General features: G+C 50.1%; 1 protein-coding gene across 2 annotated transcripts in view; it reads left to right on the forward strand.

Moving 5' to 3' along the window:
* The window catches only part of NIPAL3 (NIPA like domain containing 3), a 38,945-nt gene extending 20,215 nt beyond the window's left edge, over window positions 1–18,730 (forward strand). The window contains exons 7-13 of one of the 2 annotated variants that reach the window (XM_036349715.1): window positions 497–593; window positions 4,015–4,150; window positions 6,077–6,165; window positions 8,466–8,529; window positions 11,561–11,655; window positions 12,886–12,922; window positions 15,473–15,568. In XM_036349715.1, the coding sequence (XP_036205608.1) occupies window positions 497–593; window positions 4,015–4,150; window positions 6,077–6,165; window positions 8,466–8,529; window positions 11,561–11,655; window positions 12,886–12,911 (507 nt within the window). In that variant the 3' untranslated portion in view covers window positions 12,912–12,922; window positions 15,473–15,568. Of the gene's footprint in view, window positions 1–496; window positions 594–4,014; window positions 4,151–6,076; window positions 6,166–8,465; window positions 8,530–11,560; window positions 11,656–12,885; window positions 12,923–15,472 lie in introns of both variants that reach the window. The other variant, XM_036349714.1, reaches the window with a different exon arrangement.

Genomic DNA, 18,730 nt, shown 5'->3' on the forward strand with positions numbered 1-18,730 from the left:
TGGCTGGGCTGGTGTCCTCTTCTTTCTACCCTACTGAGCCGCACACATTGGAGGCTTGTCTAGGAGACCAGGGGCGTATATACTTGTCTACTGCGCCAGAGAGCTCTTCTCCGTGGGCAAGCATCCCCCTTTGACCGACCCCCAGTTTAGTGCAGTGACCCATGTAGCAGCGAAGTGGGCGGAGACCATCTCAGCCTGATGACTCTTGCCCATCCAAGACAGGGAGGCTGTGGGGCCAGGCCCTCACCCTCCAAGCTCAGCCATGAAGCAGACTCCTCAGTGTCGTCCAGGGGTTCGACAGTCACTCGGCCTCCCCGCCTTCCCCACAGGATCCCGTCAGTAGTTCGGGGAATGCTGGGTGTTTCAATGCCCTTTCGACCCTGAGGGTCTGTGACTCATGAAGTCAGCAGCATAACCCCCAGCCCAGCCCTCCAGGGCCTCCTGGTCTTGCCTGTCCCCGTGGCCCCCGCTGACCCCCTCTTGCTGCTTCCCGTAGCTGGTGGAGATCATTCTGTTCTGCTTGCTGCTGTACTTCTACAAGGAGAAGAGCGTCAACAACATCGTGGTGATTCTGCTCTTGGTGGCGTTGCTCGGTGAGTGGGGGTCTGGGCATCGAGTGTTGCCGTCACCGAGGAGTGCCAGGAGGTCCCTGCTCGCCGGGGGCAGTTCCCCTGCGTTCCATCACCTCGCTGGCTGCGTCCCGCGTTCTTGTTCAGGTACCCAGGCTCCTAAGTGCCCGGGATGGTGCTGGAAACTGGCTGCAGTGCTGCACAGGACAGACCAGCCCTGCGGTGCCTCCACCCTGAAGAGGAAATGACAGTAAACAAGGGGACAAATCCATTTGGGGGTGACAACTGCATGTTATAGAAGAAATGCGTGGATGGTCTTTCTCCGTTGCTGGTGGGAGTGGGGTTCTTGGGGTTCCGCTGGAATGAGCATTTCTGGAGTGCGCCCCCCCCCCCCCCCACTACCCGGGAGGATGAGATGTGGTAGAAAGCTTTGTTTGCGTGGAATTGCATCCCTCGGTTCCTCAAGTCCCGCTTCCCTTCATCCGGTCCTGGAAGATGTGCAGCTGGGCTTCAGCAGAGCCAGACGCAGAGCCAGGGTCCAGAGCTTCCGTTCTGAGCTGGGTCCGTTCAGCACCAGGCTGGTTGCAGTCCATCAGTCCCATTGCGTGAGGTCCGCATAGCTGTGACCTCGGGGGGCCAATGCAGGGGCGTGAGACCCCGCTCAGCCCGGGAGTCAAGCGCACAAGAGCGCGAACTCCTTTGTTTAGGAACTTAAGTATCTCAAATCTTCCCACACTTGTAGTGGCCACGCCTCCTCTGGCCAGTGACCTGTTCCGGGTGTGGCTGACAGACAAGCACCTTCCCTGTCTCACCCAGCCTTTCCTGGGCGTGTGTCCATTCTCGCCCTATCCAGCCCCTTCTCCCGGTAGTCCGTGGGGAATGGACCTGGGCAGTGTTCACCTGCCGCTTCTGGCCAGGCTGCACAAATGAAGGCCTGTGGTATTTGGCCTTCCCTTTGCTCCTTTCCTGTTAGTTAATAACTGGGTTCGTTACACCGGTATCAGAAGACGAGCATCAGGAGGGTTGGGAGGTTACGGCACAGAGGTCAGAGGTGGGGCAGGTTTCAACCAGAGTCCTGTGGGGTCCACGCAAAACCACTCAGAGCTTAGGAAGGACTTGTGGGTTCAAAGGCAAGAACTGATTTTGCTCTTTCTTTCCTTTCCTCTTAGAGCAGTGGTTCTCAACCTTCCTAATGCCATGACCCTTTCATACAGTTCCTCATGTTGTGGTGACCCCCAACCATAAAATTATTTTCGCTGCTACTTCATAACTGTAATGTTGCTACCGTTATGAATCGTAATGTAAATATCTGATATGCAGGATGTATTTTCATTGTTACAAATTGAACATAATTAAAACATAGTGATTAATCACAAAAACAATATGTAATTAAATATGTGTTTTCCGATGGTCTTAGGCGACCCCTGTGAAAGGGTCGTTCGACCCCCAAAGGGGTGGCGACCCACAGGTTGAGAACCGCTGTCGCAGAGGGCTGGGTGCCATGGGGGAAGCGGTTCCTACATCAGCTCGGGGCAAGGCGCTAACCCGCACAGTGTTTGGTCACTCACTGGGGCTTTGATGAATACCTGTGCTTCCCGGGGAAGGAGGGGGTGGGGGAACCCTGCTCCCTGCTGCTCCTCCCCGTCACTCTCCCTGATGAAGCCGCACTGTCCTCCGACACTGGGCGAAAGAGAACACCCAGATCTGGGGGGCGAGGGTGGGGGGGGGGGGCGAAGGGGCGACTCAGTGAGACAAGCGCAAGTGCCCACACCTGTTGTTTCGCTTCTGTCTTTCCCGTGGCGGGCCCCCACTCCAGGGCCACACAGAGGTGCCACCACAAGACAGGGTTGATTATTTTGATTTTTCTAAAAACAGTTTTATTGAGATATGATTCACACACCATAAAGTTCACGATTCAGTGGCTTTTCGTGTATTCACAGAGTTATGCAACTGTCGTAAGCACATTTCAAACTTTTTCAAACATTTCCCAAAGACGCCCTGACCCATTAGTGTCAGTCCCATTCCCTCCTCCTCCTCCCAGCCCCTGGCTGACCTCTGGCTCCCCTTCTGTCTACGGACTTGGCTTTCCGGGTGAACCATAGAAATGGAATCATACACTGTGCAGCTTTTCATGACTGGCTTCTTTCACTGAGCGTGATGTGTTAGGGGTCCATCCGTGTTATAACATGTGTCGGTGGTCCATCTCTTGAGGACTTTGTTTTAAATGTGGATCGGAAGGTCGTGGCCCCAGAACGTTTTCTCCTGCTGAGTAGGAAACCCAGAAGGTGCCAAGGCCCGTCGGCCACTCTCCTCTGTCCCCTTCTCCCTCACAAGGGCAGCCTGGTGAAGGCTGTCGTAACTGGCTGGGGTGTTTGAAAACCAGTCTGTGGACCAAGGGGCCCAGAAGCCGCGTGTGCGATGGGCAGGAGAAGGCAGGATGAGCAGAAGCTGAGGCAGCTAGGAAGGCAGAGCATCTTGGCCAGAATAAGGGGCTCCACTTGCACCCTAGTTGGGGGAGGTTTCTTTTACCTCCTGCTTTCACCGGGGGACCTGACAGGTTCAGCTTAGGAGTCATTTCTGCACCAGCAATGGTCTCCGTGATGAGGTGAGCAAGGGGGTCCCCCAGGGCTGGGAGAAGAACATATTAGAGTTTATCCTTATCTCCACCTTTTCGGTGGTATTTCCTGCACGTTTCATAATGTACACACGTATAAGCGTTTCATAATGTACATACATATTTGCACAGTGTTGCATGACTGTCGTTGTAGAATAATAAGCACATGTATATTGGAAAAACATGTGCATACACATTGGGGGTACGGTTCTGAAACATTGGGGGACCTCTGTCCAAAGACATGTTTTTAAAAAGAACTCTTTACACATGACATGTTTTTCTTGTGGTTGCCATGAGGATGATACTCAGAAGAAGTTCATTGAGCCTGGCCGGTGTGGTTCAGTGGTTAGGCATCGACCTATGAACCCAGAGGTCACGGTTCGATTCCTAGTCAGGGCACATGCCCAGGTTGTGGGCTCAATCCCCAGCAGGGGGCATCCAGGAGGCAGCCGATCAATGATTCTCTATATTGAAGAAAAAAAAAAAGTAAGTTCATTCATCCATTCAAAGATGGTTCGGGCCTTCCACTGTGTTCCAGACACAGAGACCTGAACTCACTGCTCTTAGAGGTGTAGAAGCGACACTTGGAAATACTTGTCAAGGCTTTACTTTTCTCGCTTCTTTGATGTAGCCGCACAGACAGCAGGCAGCTCCCGGGAGAAGTCCCTGCGATCCGGGACAAACAGCGTCTTCTCACCACGGGAATCCCTGGGTTGGCCGTGCCGGGTTCCCGCCATTCTCTTCACAAGCCCTTTGGGGTTACAAACTGACTGTCAGGGTCTGACCCCCTCCGTGTTCCTGAGGCCCCAACACGCCTGTGCTCCCCCGCAGGCTCCATGACGGTGGTGACAGTGAAGGCCGTGGCCGGGATGCTCGTCTTGTCCATCCAGGGGAACCTGCAGCTCGACTACCCCATCTTCTACGTCATGTTCGTGTGCATGGTGGCCACGGCCATCTATCAAGCCGCGTGAGTAGTTGCATGTTCTTTTCCTCTGCGGCTCTTCCATTTTCTGGGCCTCATTACATTGTTTCTGAAGCCGCAGGGAAGGCAGAGCATTCGGGTGCAGCCTCCGCCAGGGCTTGGCACCCGCTGTGGGGAGAGCGGGGGCTGCTAATTCACTTAGCTGTCCTGCAGACGGGGCTCTGTGGCCTAAAAGACAAAGGCTGGAGTGGATGTGTTTGGCCCTCTGCCTCAAACTGTGAGAAATGCATGCTCCCAGGCAGGCGTCCGTGTCAGGGACTCGAGCTGTGCCGTGCCCGCGAGGCACCCATTTGTCCGCTAGGTGAACAACACAAGGTTGTCATTTCCTGTCCTCAGGAAATCGCCCCCAAAGCTTCCCACGTGGAAGAGCGAGGTGGTCGCTTCCCTCTCTACCCACAAGAATTAAGTCAAAAGCATCCGGGCTGAGGGCAGCCTGGGCCTTGTTTACATCTGAGCCTGGTGCCCCGCGTGCGCCTGGCAGGAGGCTGACCATGCTGTGTGGGCAGGCGGGTGAGCGGCGCGGGTTTCAGTGTGACGCGTGAGGCTGCTTCTCCAGCGGCCTGGCTCCCTGTCCACCGGCGTGGCCTTGACGGATTGTGGGAGTGACTAATGTCCAGGGTAAGCCAGCTCTACTCTCACCGATTCCACATGAATTCATTTCATCCCACAACACCCCATTCCGGCAGATGATACAGTCAAGGCCGAGGTTCAAAGGCCAGGAAGTGGTGGAGCTGAGGTTTGAACCCAGGCACCCTGCTCCCTGCCCACAGCCCTTATCCCTCTGCTCTCCCGGCTCCCCTCAGCTTCCCTAAAATGCAGATTCTCTGTCTGCAAATGAGAGTAGCAGTCCCTACCTGAGAGAACCACAGGAAGCTCTCACCACCGCCCCGAGGAGACCAACCCTTGCATATCAGCTCTGATGGTCAGTATTCCTATTCCTCTGTCCATTGTTTCTGTTCTTCATCCGACTGCAACGAGTCTGGTCCTCACCTTTGAGGCCCTGCCAAGTGCCGGGCTCTGTGCCCAGCGCTCCAGGGGTTATAAGGACGGATCGTATGCCCCGCCCACCTCTGGGAGCTTCTCCCTCACCCAGTCAGCCAGATGCACTGAGGGCCTACTGTGTGCAGGCCCTTCCACACACAGACAAGGAGCCACAGCCACTGTCCTCCAGTTCACTGGGGGCAGCCCGGTAAACATGACTGTCGAGTGGGAAGTGTGTTATGGTGTAAGCAGATGAATAACTAAAATAGTGCACAGAGAACGGACAAAGAATAGATCCTAAAACAATGGCAGTTTTATCCTAGACAGGGAGGTTAGGAATCATTCCAATTTCCCCTCTTTCTCCTATGAACAGTGGTTAGCAAAAGTAGGTTTACAGTTGTGTGTGTGGAAAAAAGACATGTAGGTTATGATTATAATATAAAAATAAACTGTCCCATACTCACAGTGATAAGCCTACTTTTGCCCACCCCTGTATATTACAGTGATCACATTATTTTTTAATTAAGAAGAAAATTTGTTTAAAAAAATAGTTAACAAGACAGAATGTCACAAGTGAATAGAGTTTCTTGGAGTGTTAACGCCACCAGGAATGGTGCTTGTTAGTGGGGTGGGGGGTCGGGGGGCCCAGACATGAGGGGAAGGGCATTTCCAATAACAAGAACCACGTGGTCAAAGGTGTGAGCGGGGAAGGCACGGCCCTCTTGGGGGACGGGGATGGGCCTCCGGTTATGAATCTGGGGAGGAAGAGGAGCAAAGCAGGGGCCTCAGACCTAGAGACACACAGACGGCTTCTTTACGAGCCCAGGGATGCATCATCTTCATATTTCAAACCGCGGCTGCTGCCACCAGCTTTCACCAGCCTTTCCGACACCCCCACAGCCCACTGACCAGAGTGCTTTTGTATTGCAGGTTTTTAAGTCAAGCCTCACAGATGTACGACTCCTCTTTGATTGCTAGCGTGGGCTACATTCTGTCCACAACCATCGCCATCACAGCCGGTAAGTGTTGCCGGTTGCTAGGTTTCTGTCTCCTGCCTTAGCAGCAGGGATAGTACCCCAGTGTGGAGGGAGGGGGCTCCTCCTTGGTCCGAAGGCCAATTCCATTGACTCATTCTGCCCACGGAAAAAGTGTAGGATTTAGCCCTGGCTGGGTGGCTCAGGTGGTTGGAGCGTTGTCCCATACACAGAAGGTTGCAGGTTCAATTCCTGGTCAGGGCACATACCTAGATTATGGGTTCAATCCCCTATCAGAGTGAGTAGGAGAGGCAACCATCCATGTTTCTTTCTCTCTCTCTCTCTCTCTCTCTCTCTCTCTCTCTCTCTCTCTCTTCCTTCCTCTCTCCCTAAAATCAATAAAAGCATATCCTCTGGTGAGGTTAAAAAAACAAGAAGAAAATACAGGATTTAGAGTCAGAAAGACCTGTGTTTGCATCCCAGCATAGACACAGAGCTGTGTGGCTCTGGGAAAAATCACTTAACCTCTCTGTGCCTAAGTTCTACATTCATAAAATAGAAGTAACAACACTTACCTCCTGAAATTGAAATATGTACAATCCAAATGCCCCTATTTTGTAGAGTTTATGCAAGGCTTCTTTAACAATCTTTGCCATCATCTGCTAGCACCACAGCCTCCATTGGACAAGAAACCACAGATTTCTTCTGTATACATTCTGGAGATTGTGAGTCTATGAAGCATCTGCAACAAAATAGGAACTCAATCAATGACGATGTTGAGATGATGATGATTATATTCTTCTTTTCTTCTACTCTACCCCTAATTTTTTTTTTCTTTCTGTGGTGGCTTTAGAGGCTGCAAGCATGTTAGAGTTTTTTTGTTTTTGTTTTTAATCCTCACTCAAGGAAGTGTTTTTATTAATTTTAAAGAGAGAGGATGGAGGGGGGAGTAGAGAGAGAAACATCGATTGGTTGCCTCCTGACGCACCCCAACCAGGATATAACCTGCAACCTAGGTATATGCCCTGACCAAGAATTGAACCTGCAATCTTTTGGTACATGAGACAATGCTCCAACCAACTGGGTCACACTGGCCAGGGCAGAGTTTGTTTGTTTTTAAGTGGCAATAGCAACTAAAATCTTCAGAGTTAGCCCTGACCAGTTTGGCTCAGTAGATAGAGCGTTGGCCTGCGGACTGAAGAGTCCTAGGTTCGATTCCAGTCAAGGGCATGTACCTTGTTGTGGGCACATCCCCAGTAGGGGGTGTGCAGGAAGCAGCTAATTGATGTTCCTCATCGATGTTTCTAACTCTCTTTCCCTCTCTTCCTCTCTGTAAAAAAAATCAATAAAATATATTTTTAGAAAAATCAATAAAATACATTTAAAAAAATAAAAATAATAAAATAAAATAATAAAACCTTCAGAGTTAAAAAAGGCCAGTAAGAACCAATGTGGCCTGGCTGGTGTGGCTCAGTAATTGAGCATTGACCCATGAACCAAGAGTTCATTGGTTTGATTTCCAGTCAGGGCACATGCCCGGGTTGTGGGCTCAATCCCCAGTGTGGGGCGTGCAGGAGGCGGCTGATCAATGATCCTCTCTCATCGTTGATGTTTCTATCTCTCCTCTCCCTTCCTCTCTGAAATCAATAAAAAAAAATTTTTTTAAATATGTTTAAAACAAAAAAAGAAAGATGGGGAAGAGGAGCATGTGAAAACTGGTAAATACGGTCTGTAGCTTAGTTCCTAGTTCCTGGTATTGTTTCATTGGGGGGAGGGTACATGGAAACCTTGTACTATTTTTGTGGATCTAGTATTGTCTCAAAATACAAAGTTAAAAAATGATGGAGATAAGAGGGGCATCGAAAGGGGAAAAAGAAGACAATCTGTTCCCTGGAGTGGCTTTAATTTGGCTCTCCTAATATTTTACTAGGAGCGGTCACCATCTGTTTTGATCCCTTTGGTTTCCTACAGGCAAGAGAGCTTAGCCCAGTGGTTCTCAACCTTCCTAATGCCACGACCCTTTCATACAGTTCCTCATGTTGTGGTGACCCCCAACCATAAAATTATTTTCGTTGCTACTTCATAACTGTAATTTTGCTACTGTTATGAATCGTCATGTAAATATCTGATATGCAGGATGTATTTTCATTGTTACAAATTGAGCATAATTAAAGCATAGTGATTAATCACAAAACAATATGTAATTATATATGTGTTTTCCAATGGTCTTAGGCGACCCCTGTGAAAGGGTCATTCGACCCCTGCTGGCTTAGCCAAATCCCAGACAGACTGGCAAGTAGGTGATCTGAAAACAGCTCACCCGCATTTTGCGTTATTTGCTGCAGGCGCAGTATTTTACCTGGACTTCATCGGGGAGGACGCGCTGCACATCTGCATGTTTGCACTGGGGTGAGTCCTGGCCTCCTCTCTGGCCCCAGGGCCTTGCGTGTACAGCTCCAGGCAGGTCCCCTCCCTCCCATTATGGCTTCAGCCCCTTGGGCAATCCCTGAGGGCCGGGCAATCCCTGAGGGCTGGGCATTCCCTGAGGGCTGGGCAATCCCTGAGGGCCGGGCAATCCCTGAGGGCCGGGCAATCCCTGAGGCCGGGCAATCCCTGAGGCCGGGCAATCCCTGAGGCCGGGCAATCCCTGAGGGCCGGAGTGGCAGGGACTGGCGCTCTCTCCCCAGAGGTGAGCACTTTCCTCCCTGAGGGCTTCATTTCCTCTCCTTTCTTCTCTGTTGGGCTTTCATCTCCCTATCATTTCTAAAAACCACATTTTAACACATGAAAGGCCTGGCAACCTGACCTCAGATCAAAGAAATACATATTGAAGCTACATGAGATGCCATCATTTTGTGAAAACTAATAGGATTGATAATATTTCACGTTGGCCAGAGGATGAGGAGACTGTGGGAAGCTCTTTAATGTGGGAGAGGACAATTTGGCTGTATCAATAAAAATTTTAAATGAGCATATTTTTGATGTAGCATTTCATTTCTAATTTATTTTGGGAAAATAATTGAAATGGGACACAAAAACACATTAATTTTAAAATCAATGGCATAAGCAAATAATTGGAAGCAACCTAAATGCCCAGCAGTAGAAACAGATTAAATTATAAATATATTCATGTAATAAAGTACCATGGTGCCATTTTGAAAAATTGAGGTCAGTCTATAGGTACTGACATAGAACCATGTCTAGGATACATTAGACCAAAAAAGTTACTTTTTTTTTTTAATGTATGGTCTAGTCCAGTGATGGCGAACCTTTTGAGCTCAGCGTGTCAGCATTTTGAAAAACCCTAACTTAACTCTGGTGCCGTGTCACATATAGAAATTTTTTGATCTTTGCAACCACAGTAAAACAAAGATTTGTATTTTTGATATTTATTTTATATATTGAAATGCCATTTAACAAAGAAAAATCAGCCAAAAAAATGAGTTCGCGTGTCACCTCTGACACATGTGTCATAGGTTCGCCATCACTGGTGTAGTCTAAGATCCCACAGTTCCACCTCTAGATATATTCCTTAAAGAAATTAGTACATATATTGACAAAAAAATGACTTATACATGAATATTTACAGTAGCTTTATTCATAATATGCTCAAATTGGATATAATCCAAATGTCTGTCAATAGGAGAGTGGAAAACAAATTGTAGTATATTCAGATAATGAGTTCAACACAACAGTCCTATCTAATAAAAGAGTAATATGCAAATTAACCATCACTCTGACACAAAGATGGCGGTGCCCAGTCCTCTCAGCCCCACTGGAGTCCTCCAGTCCTGGGGGGCGGCCGCTGAGAGCAGGGCCTGCTTGGCCATCACCGCAGCGACCCGGGAGCGACCAAGCGGGCCCTGCAGACAGCAGAGAACCACAGGGAGCAGGCCTAAGCCAACAGTAGGACATCCCCTGAGAGCTCCTGGATTGGAAAGGGTGCAGGTCAGGCTGAGGGATGCCCCCCTCTGCCCTTCATGCACGAATTTTGTGCACTGGGCCTCTAGTCCTGTATAATAAAAGGCTAATATGCAAATTGACTGAACCACAGAAGGACTGGTCACTATAATGGTACTGACCACCAGGGGACAGACGCTTAATGCAGAAGCTGCCTCCTGGTGGTCAGTGCACCAGAAGCTGGGCTTATGGCTGGCAAGAGCAGCGGTGGTGGGGGGAGCCTCTCCCACCTCCGCAGCAGTGCTAAGGATGCCCACGGGGAGCAGGCTTAAGCCGTCAGTCGGACATCCCCTGAGGGCTCCCAGACTGCGAAAGGACACAGGCCAGGCTGAGCGCTCCCCCCACCCAGTGCACAAATTTTGTGCACTGGCCTCTAGTTAAAAATAATGAACTAAGACACAGACACACAATAAAGTGGATGAATCTTAAAAACATTTACTGGCTGAAAGAAGCTAGCCATAAAAAGAGTCATACCCACTATGAGGTAGCTTCCCAGAAGTTCATAAACAGGCAGATCGAATGTGTGGTGAGAGAAGTCACAATGGTGGTTTCCTCTGGGAGGGTTGCATGACTTGGGAAGAGGTCGGGGACACTTTCTGGAGTTGGGGGCGGGGGATGGGGGATGGAAATGCCTTCTCTGCTGACCTGGTGGCGATCGCACGTGTGTGTACACAGATTAAATGATGGACCTCTATACTTAGGGTTTGTGCACTTTACTACATAAAAATCATTCCTCCGTTTTTATTTTATATATTTTTAACAAACATGTTTTTCTTGACTTCAGAGAGAAGAAGGGAGACGGAGAGAGCGATAGAAACATCAGTGATGAGAGAGAATCATTGATCAGTTGCCTCCTGCACGCCCCCTACTGAGGATCAAGCCCACAACCCAGGCATGTGCCTTGACTGGGATCAAACCATGACCTCCTGGTTCATGGGTCAGTGCTCAACCACTGAGCCACACCAGCCAGGCCATACCTCCGTTTTTAGAAAGTGTGCTTGTTTATCCAGGCTCCAGGGAAAAGGAAAAAACAAAGAATTACTCTGGAAGAATATACACCTGAGGGAGTGGGGCTGGGAGAGTACAAGGACTTCCCAATTTTTACTTTCTCTGCTCCTGTATTGATTACATTTAGGCTTTAGAGAACATTTTAAATGAAAACAAATACGTTAAAAGGCAAGGTTCTGAGATCCAGGCTCAGTGGAAGTAAAGGACTGTGAGAGTTTTGCCTGGGCGAGTCTAATTTATCCTGATTAAGGCTTGTGCAGAGTGTAGGGCGCGTGGAGCTATTATTCATCTCACGTCTGCTCCCCGCTGATCTCAGGCCCAGCAGCCTCTCAGGGCTGCTCTGCAGTGAACACCCGCCTCCGCAGCCCGCAGCCTTCTTTCTACCTGTGTTCCATTGCCTGGGTTTGAAAGGATCCCTCCCAGCCTCACTCTGGCCTTATTTCTCTTCCTCCCTTATCTCTCTGTCCCTCAGGTGCCTCATCGCATTCTTGGGCGTCTTCTTAATCACACGGAACAGGAAGAAGGCCATTCCATTTGAGCCCTATATTTCCATGGATGCCATGCCAGGTAACGTTAAAATCCCGTGTCTCCAGCTGGCCTGCTCATCCATATAGAATGACTGCTACTTCCTGTTTAAGAAGAAGACAGCCTGCGGCTGGGTTTGGTACAGGGGACGTGTGCTGTGCCGTTAATGGTGTGATTGTCTTTCTTTCTTTTCTTCTTTTTCTTTTTTCTTTTAGTCTCAGTGTGCAAAAGAGGAGGCCATGGCTGAGGAGCCTCAGTTGGTTTTGAGCACATCTTGCCAGTTCCCATGTCTATTTTGGGATCTTTTAAAGACAATCCTGATTCATGCTGGATATAATTAATTATGATCTGCAGCACCAGGCTTCATGCCTGCAAAAGGAAAAACCCATGTATCTAGTTGGAATGGAGTGATCAGAGAGGGCAAGGAAAGTAGAATGAATGAAAAAAAAAGAAAGAAAAAAATAAAGCAAGTAGGATGAATGAAATTCAGATACTAAAGCCTCACTCCTTAGACCACAAAGGAGTGGATTGCTCCGGAAAACCTGCTTTCCCAGGGAGCTAAGGGTTCACGCTGAGAAGCACAAGCTCTAACGTCTTTAAGGCCTAACAGTAACACCAACGTGTGAATCAGCAAAGTATTGCACAAAAGGGAGTGGGTGGCCTGTGGAGACTGGAGAGTCTCTGTCCAGCCTAAAGGGGTCTCGGTTAGGACGGTGGGCCAGCCCCATCCACATCTGCTGACCTGCATTCTATGAGTTGCCAGTGAACACTAGCTGTCACTCTTTAACTCGCAATTTTTATTTTCAATCTATTAGATAGAACTCTCCCCCACGCTTCCTTACGACAGTCTAAGGAACAAAATGTGATCACGTTGATGGCACAGAGTGCTGCTTCGTACAGAGCTCCGTGATGTAGGTGTGTTCTCAGAGCTGACTGAGGTGCCCCTCCCTCAGTGACCCCAGGGGGTGTGTGTCTGCTTGTGACATTATCTCCCCACCTCTTGCCATAAAGCCGTTGTCTGTCATTCTCGCCGGTACCAGCCCTCAATTCCTGCTGTTACCGGCCTAGCAACTCCGTGTCAGTGTTCTCATTGGACCCAGCGTGTTTGAATTGTGTATGAAATTAAAATAAGTAAGCTCTGAGTTGGGGCCTTCGGGCTTCTCCGAGGCGTTACGTGCATGAGCTTCAGTGCATGGACTTTTTAAACCTCTAACCTGGCTGCTCAGATGCCTTTTTTGCTTACTTCCTTGTTCTCGGCTGTGTTCCGGATAGATGAGATGAGGGCGCTGGATAGCTGAATTCCAGATAGGTGAGGTGTCAACCCTGTGTGTGTGCAAGTATGTGTCCGTGTCTGTGTGTTGGTGTGTTGACAAACTGTGTATGTGTATATACCTGTATGCGTATTCGTATATGCTCATATACAGATGCGTTTTTGGGTAGAAAATAGAAGGTGATTGAAGGTGACCCTAACGATCAACATTCTGTGGCCTGTCTGTGGGTGTGGCTCTTGCTTCCGAGTTGTACCCTGTGACCAGACGGAAGTAGGTGTTGAGGAAAGGAGGCCCCGCCCTGTGGCTGTGGCAGGCCACACACCTCTGAGTAGACAGGTGTTCTGCTCTATGAAGAGCTTGGGCTTAGAGTTCCGATGATCTGGATTCAAATCCCAGCTCTACCCCCTACCCGCTCTGCGGCCTTGGCCTCTGACCCTCACCTGTGCATTGGGACTCCTTTCAGGGTTGTGGGATAACATGTCCAAGGCCCCCGTGCACAGCGTCTGGGACATGGTAGATGCCTGGTTACATTTGGTTCCACTTCCCTTTTGCTTTAAAAAAAAAGCTGTGAAAATTTTGAACAGGTGTTTGACCTGGTACCGGGTGGAACTTGAAGAATAAAACTGCTTAAACAGAGTGGCTTTTCGGGCTATTTGGTTTGCCTGGTCAGCATTTGGACCTTGCTTTCGGTCTGCCCAGACTGGGGTCTGCACGACAGACTAGCTACTGTTGAGGAGGCATTAAAATCCCCAAGCATCACTACCTGCCACAACCTGGAGAAGCTTTAGGCAATTCTAGCACCGGAAAGGCATGTAGAGAATGAGAGAGAGAAAAGCAGCCCCTGCCAGGTGGGAGCTGGGCCTCGGGGCTCCTGGCTGAACACAAAGGGCTTCACAGAACACCCACCTCAGGCCACCTGTGATCCTGACGGATCAGGGCGCAAACAGGGCCACTCCAGAATCATGCCCGAACCAGACGACACGGGAACGTTGTTCAAACCACAAAAAGCAGCAACCATCCCCCTCTCATGAGTGATTGCCGCTCTTTACCAATCACAGCTTTAGCCTTTGTCTGGTCTTCTCTCCTTCTGGATAAGAATCACTAAGATCCTCGATGATAGAATTACCCCCACTTCCTAGCAGCATCTAATCCAAAGCAAAGTCCTGCTTCCTTAAACCCTCCCCAATCACCCAACACACACCCAAATAACAAGTCCTGTCTAATGTAACGCCTTCTCCCTTACACACCCCCGTTCCCCATGCTGTCCACCTCCCTCATTGCAATGGGCCGGTAAAGCCAGATTCGTTAGACTCGGGGTGTGGGAACAAGGGCCTTCCACAAACTGGGTCTTGCCAGCCTCTCTGTCGAGTGGATAAGAGCACGGGCTTTGGTGTCAGACGCCAGCTCTGTCTCTCATTAGCTGTGTGACCTTGAGCAAGTTACTTACCCTCTCTGGATCTGTCTTGTCCTGAAAACGGGGAGAGAAGCGTCTCTTTGTCTTGGGATTTTTGGAGATTAAGTGCAGGTGTGTAGGGTGGCCCACACAGCATTCGACTTAAGAGTATGAGCTTCGGAGTCTAAACCCCCTGAGCGTGAATCCTGGTGGCACTGCCACTTAACAGCTCTGTGGCCTCCAACTGCCTCATTTTCCTTATTGGTAGGTGCAAGGATAGAACGAGATAAAACTTTATAACCGTTTAAAAACAGTGTCTGCCCCCAGCTAAACATTCAGTACACGTAGGTATTATCATTATTGCTGTTGTTACTATTACTATTTAAAGCACTTAGCGCAGTGTCTAAGGCCTATTAAGCAGTCGGTGTCAGCCGTTATTATCATCATTGCGCTTTTATAGACATCACTTTGCATTCAGTGTCTTATGACTCAGCGTGGGAGCAAGAGAATTGGAAGGGTCTTAACTCCCTACAAGGTAAGAGTTGGTCTCAGAAAAGACCAGGTCCCACCTGACTAGGGAGAGGGGGGCTTGTAGAATAAAGTTAAAGGAATTCATGGCTGAAGTCTTAGCCCTCAAATGTAAGTAGAAATGCGACATCAGTGTGCCCAGAAGTATAAGATAAATCACACCTTCCCCTACATGTGGATTGGGGACGTTAATGTTCAGGCCAGAATTCTCCCTCTGACCATCGTGATGCGTCTGTCACTATGATGAGTCCCTGACACAAAACTTACCTCCTCTGTCAACAGTCTAATGAGGTTTCCTGGGTCCTAATTTCATCCAGCAGAAAAGTGATGGCATCTACCATGTTCAGAGCACAGCTGTGGTCCCACGCCCTTCGCGGCCCAAACAGATATTCCCACCTCATTCTAGGGCCAACCCAGGGTTTCTCTTGACAGTGGCTGGTCTGTGTGCCTATTTCCTGAAGATGCACCCCTTCTTGCTTAGCAACCGTAATGTTTCTAGTGTATATTTATGGGTGTCCTTTTTTCGATCTAAAGCATTCAGGAAATTGGCAATGCACACGATTAGCCCTCGAGCACTCTAGTTATTCTGTGGTGGGACCGCGGCAGGCACAGCCTCCTTCGGCCCCCTCCCCACATAATGATTGGGGGGAAATGGGTTTCATTTCAGGGATGCAGAACATGCATGACAAGGGGATGGTAGTCCAGCCCGACCTCAAAGCTTCCTTTTCCTACGGGGCCCTGGAAAACAATGACAACATTTCTGAGATCTATGCTCCGGCCACGCTGCCCGTCATGCAGGAAGAACACAGCTCCCGGAGCGCCCCCGGCGTCCCCTACCGAGTCCTGGAGCACACCAAGAAGGAGTGAGCCCACCCGAAGGAGACTCCCCTCCCCTCCACTCGCAACCGCGCAAGCCGTGCCCACGGTGGTTCAACTCTTCACTCTAAATCTCGCCTTTCAAGTTGTATTTTTTTTTAAAAGCCGGGAACTGTATGGAGGGGGATCTTGAAAGGGCTTTGTCTCCGGCAGAGGTGATGTTTATCGTGGTCTTGGACATTTCCGATGTTAGGGGTGAGGGGGGAGGACAAATGCAGTGTTCCCGGTGGGTGGTCGGGAATCGGCCTCTGCCCGGTGAGTCCAGCGGGTTTAGAAGGCCTTGCCCTCCTCGCCCTTGGCAACTGGGCTTCCCCAGTCAGGGACCAAAGCTCGCCACATGCTTCAGCGCTCAAGCCAGGCCGAGATTCCGCTCGCCCTCTCCAGACCCCGCGCGAGGCTGGAGGCCTCTCCGTCCCGCCTTCCCCCGCCTCACGTGCAGGCCTGCTGGCTACCCTCTCACGCGTGATTCCATGTTTGCGGTAACGTTGGTGTCGACGTCACATGGCTGGTGGGTCAGCCTGTCGTCTGCCTGGAGGAAATGCATTTCTGCCTTCCCATTGCCTGTGGCCTCCCAGGGAAATGTGCTTGGCTTGTTTACAGTGGATCCACTCGGAAAACTAATTTGGTTTTGGTTCTGTGAACTACTTGATTGCTTCCCCCCACTCCCTTCCCCCCGCCCCCAGAGGCACTGGGAAGTTCAGAGAAGACGGGGAGAATAAGGACAGGGGCAGAGTGATGGCTCGGCAGCCCATAACGGGGGGAGGGGGGAAGAATCCCTCTCCACCTTACAAAAGGCAGTGGCCTAGCTTCTAAAAAGGTAGACAGGCAATCTGGCTGCTTTACCGTATTCTCCTGCACACCAGTGCCCTCTGGTAAGATGGGGGGTGGGGGTGCTCACTTCAGAGAGAGCATCGCTCCCCTCCCCTCCATTCTCATTATACACCGACACACCAAGCCTGAGTTACTGGTTCATTTTCCCTGCTTGGTCCTCATCCCCAGGCACATGTCTGGGAGGCACACACATCCTCAGAAACGGAGCCGCAGCCCCCTCTTGGCTGCCTTCTTCCTCTAGACTGTGTATTTTCGAGAATGGCAGGAAAAGGTTTGCAAATCTTAAGGACCCCCTAGGGAGTTTTTTGAAAATGCAAATTCCTACACCCCAACCCCAGGTACTCTGACGAAGTGGGACTGGGGTGGAGCCCCCCGCGTCTGCATGCTTAACTCGCAGCCCGGGTGGCTCTGGTGCAGGTAGCCCAAGGATCGCACACCTTGACAGCCTAGTCATTGAGAGAGACGTCTGCTTTAAACCCCCAGGGGCCGACACGCTCTACTGGGAAGCTGGAACTGCCGTTCCTTCTTTCCTCCCTGGGGCCCATTTGGCAGGTCACGTATCCCCGTAGGATCAGGGCCTCTCCCCACTCATTGACTGCTTAGAGCTACACTTACTGCTTCCCTCGCAGCCTTCAACTCACAGGCAGGATGCCAGTGTTACCAGACCAGTGTTGGCAGCTCATTAACCTTTACGGATTGTGCTTAATACTGATTTAGTTCCTTGACTTCAAAAAAACTGCCTCTGTTGCCTGTGGTAACCGTGTCTGTATTGTATCTTAACCACTTCTGTATTGTGTCTCACGTGCCTAAGAGGGCAGCTGACAGTGAACGGCCTTTTAACCTTTAGGGTAGGTGTCAGCTCAATGCAACGATGAGATTTACGAGGCAATTACTATTTGTTGAGCATTTGGATGGTGAGGGCAAAAAGAGTAAAGAGTGGTTCCTGCCCTCCAGGCCAGCAGGGGGAGACACCAACACCCAGAAACTGGCAGGGCAGGCCAGGTGCAATGGGGGGTCACAGAAAATGTCAGTTTTGGGGGGTCCTGCTAACGGTCAGGCCCTGAGCCTAGAATGGGGTATTCAAAATGGAGGTGCTTTGGGCCCCACTCACTGATGACTGGCAAATCTACCTAAGGTTTGGACAAAGCATGGAAAGTCCAGTGATGATCCCCACCCCCACCTCCCAGGCAGAGGAGCCCGTGTTTGCAAAGGCACAGAAATGGGGAGGAGGGGCCACCAGGGGAGCCAGGGAGGGTGGTGGGAGATGACCTGGAGCAATCAGCAGTGGAAGCCAATCAGAGGGCCTTGAACGCCCGGCAGCAGCTTAAAGTTATCACAGGAGGCCTGGGAGTCATCGATGGTTCATGAGGAAGAGAATAGCGGGATGGCACTGACTGGAAAGGAGGCCTTATACGTATGGAGGAAGGATTCAGGAGATAACAAATGTCCCTTTTCAAGGTCAAGCTGCAGTCCTACACGAACAGAACACAAACAGGGAATTAAAATGCAGTCTCGCTGCTATTCAGGGGAGGGGGACATCGGCTTTCCACTCGCATCCCTGAATCTTTATTTGTTCTCATGGCTCTGTTATCCCCAAGCCCTCCTGAATGCTCCAAGCACATTAAATATCACGCCTCTCTCTCCTTTCTAGCAGCCACGAAGCTACCAAACTAGGGTTTAAACTTTCAGTCCTTCTGTGGTCTTCCCCCCCACCCCCCACCCCGGGGTCCCCTCGTCTAGAGGCTGGGATTCTGGTTTTCCTGATCGGTTTTGACAAACGGTCAGCGCCCCCTTCCACTGACCCCTCCCATGAAGCGCCAGGTCTGACCATCCCATCCCATGAAGCTTGAGATCCCGCAGGGGTTTGCAGCGTGGAATTGGACGCTGGGTAGGGAAGGTTGGACTGGCATCTCCATTGTTTTTCTGGTGGAAACCCGGCAGCTTGATGGTGCTGTGTGGACACAAGTCACCCGTCAGGGTGGTGGTGTGGAACCTCCCTGCAGCCTTGTGGATTCTAAATCTGGTCCAACACTGGCTGATAAGCAAAAAGAACTGTGTTTCTCTGAGAAGCTATGGAAATGAAGTCACCTTAGAATATATTCTATGTGGATGCTTATATTTTGTTAACTCCTTGACTAATATGGCATGTCTTATTTTTCAAAAAATGTGTGTGCTAGGTGCAAAGAAAAGTATAAAGTGGTATTTAATTTTAAAACAA

The sequence above is a fragment of the Myotis myotis genome, unplaced genomic scaffold (genome assembly GCF_014108235.1).
Source record: "Myotis myotis isolate mMyoMyo1 unplaced genomic scaffold, mMyoMyo1.p scaffold_m19_p_2, whole genome shotgun sequence".
NCBI classification, from domain to species: Eukaryota; Metazoa; Chordata; class Mammalia; order Chiroptera; family Vespertilionidae; genus Myotis; species Myotis myotis.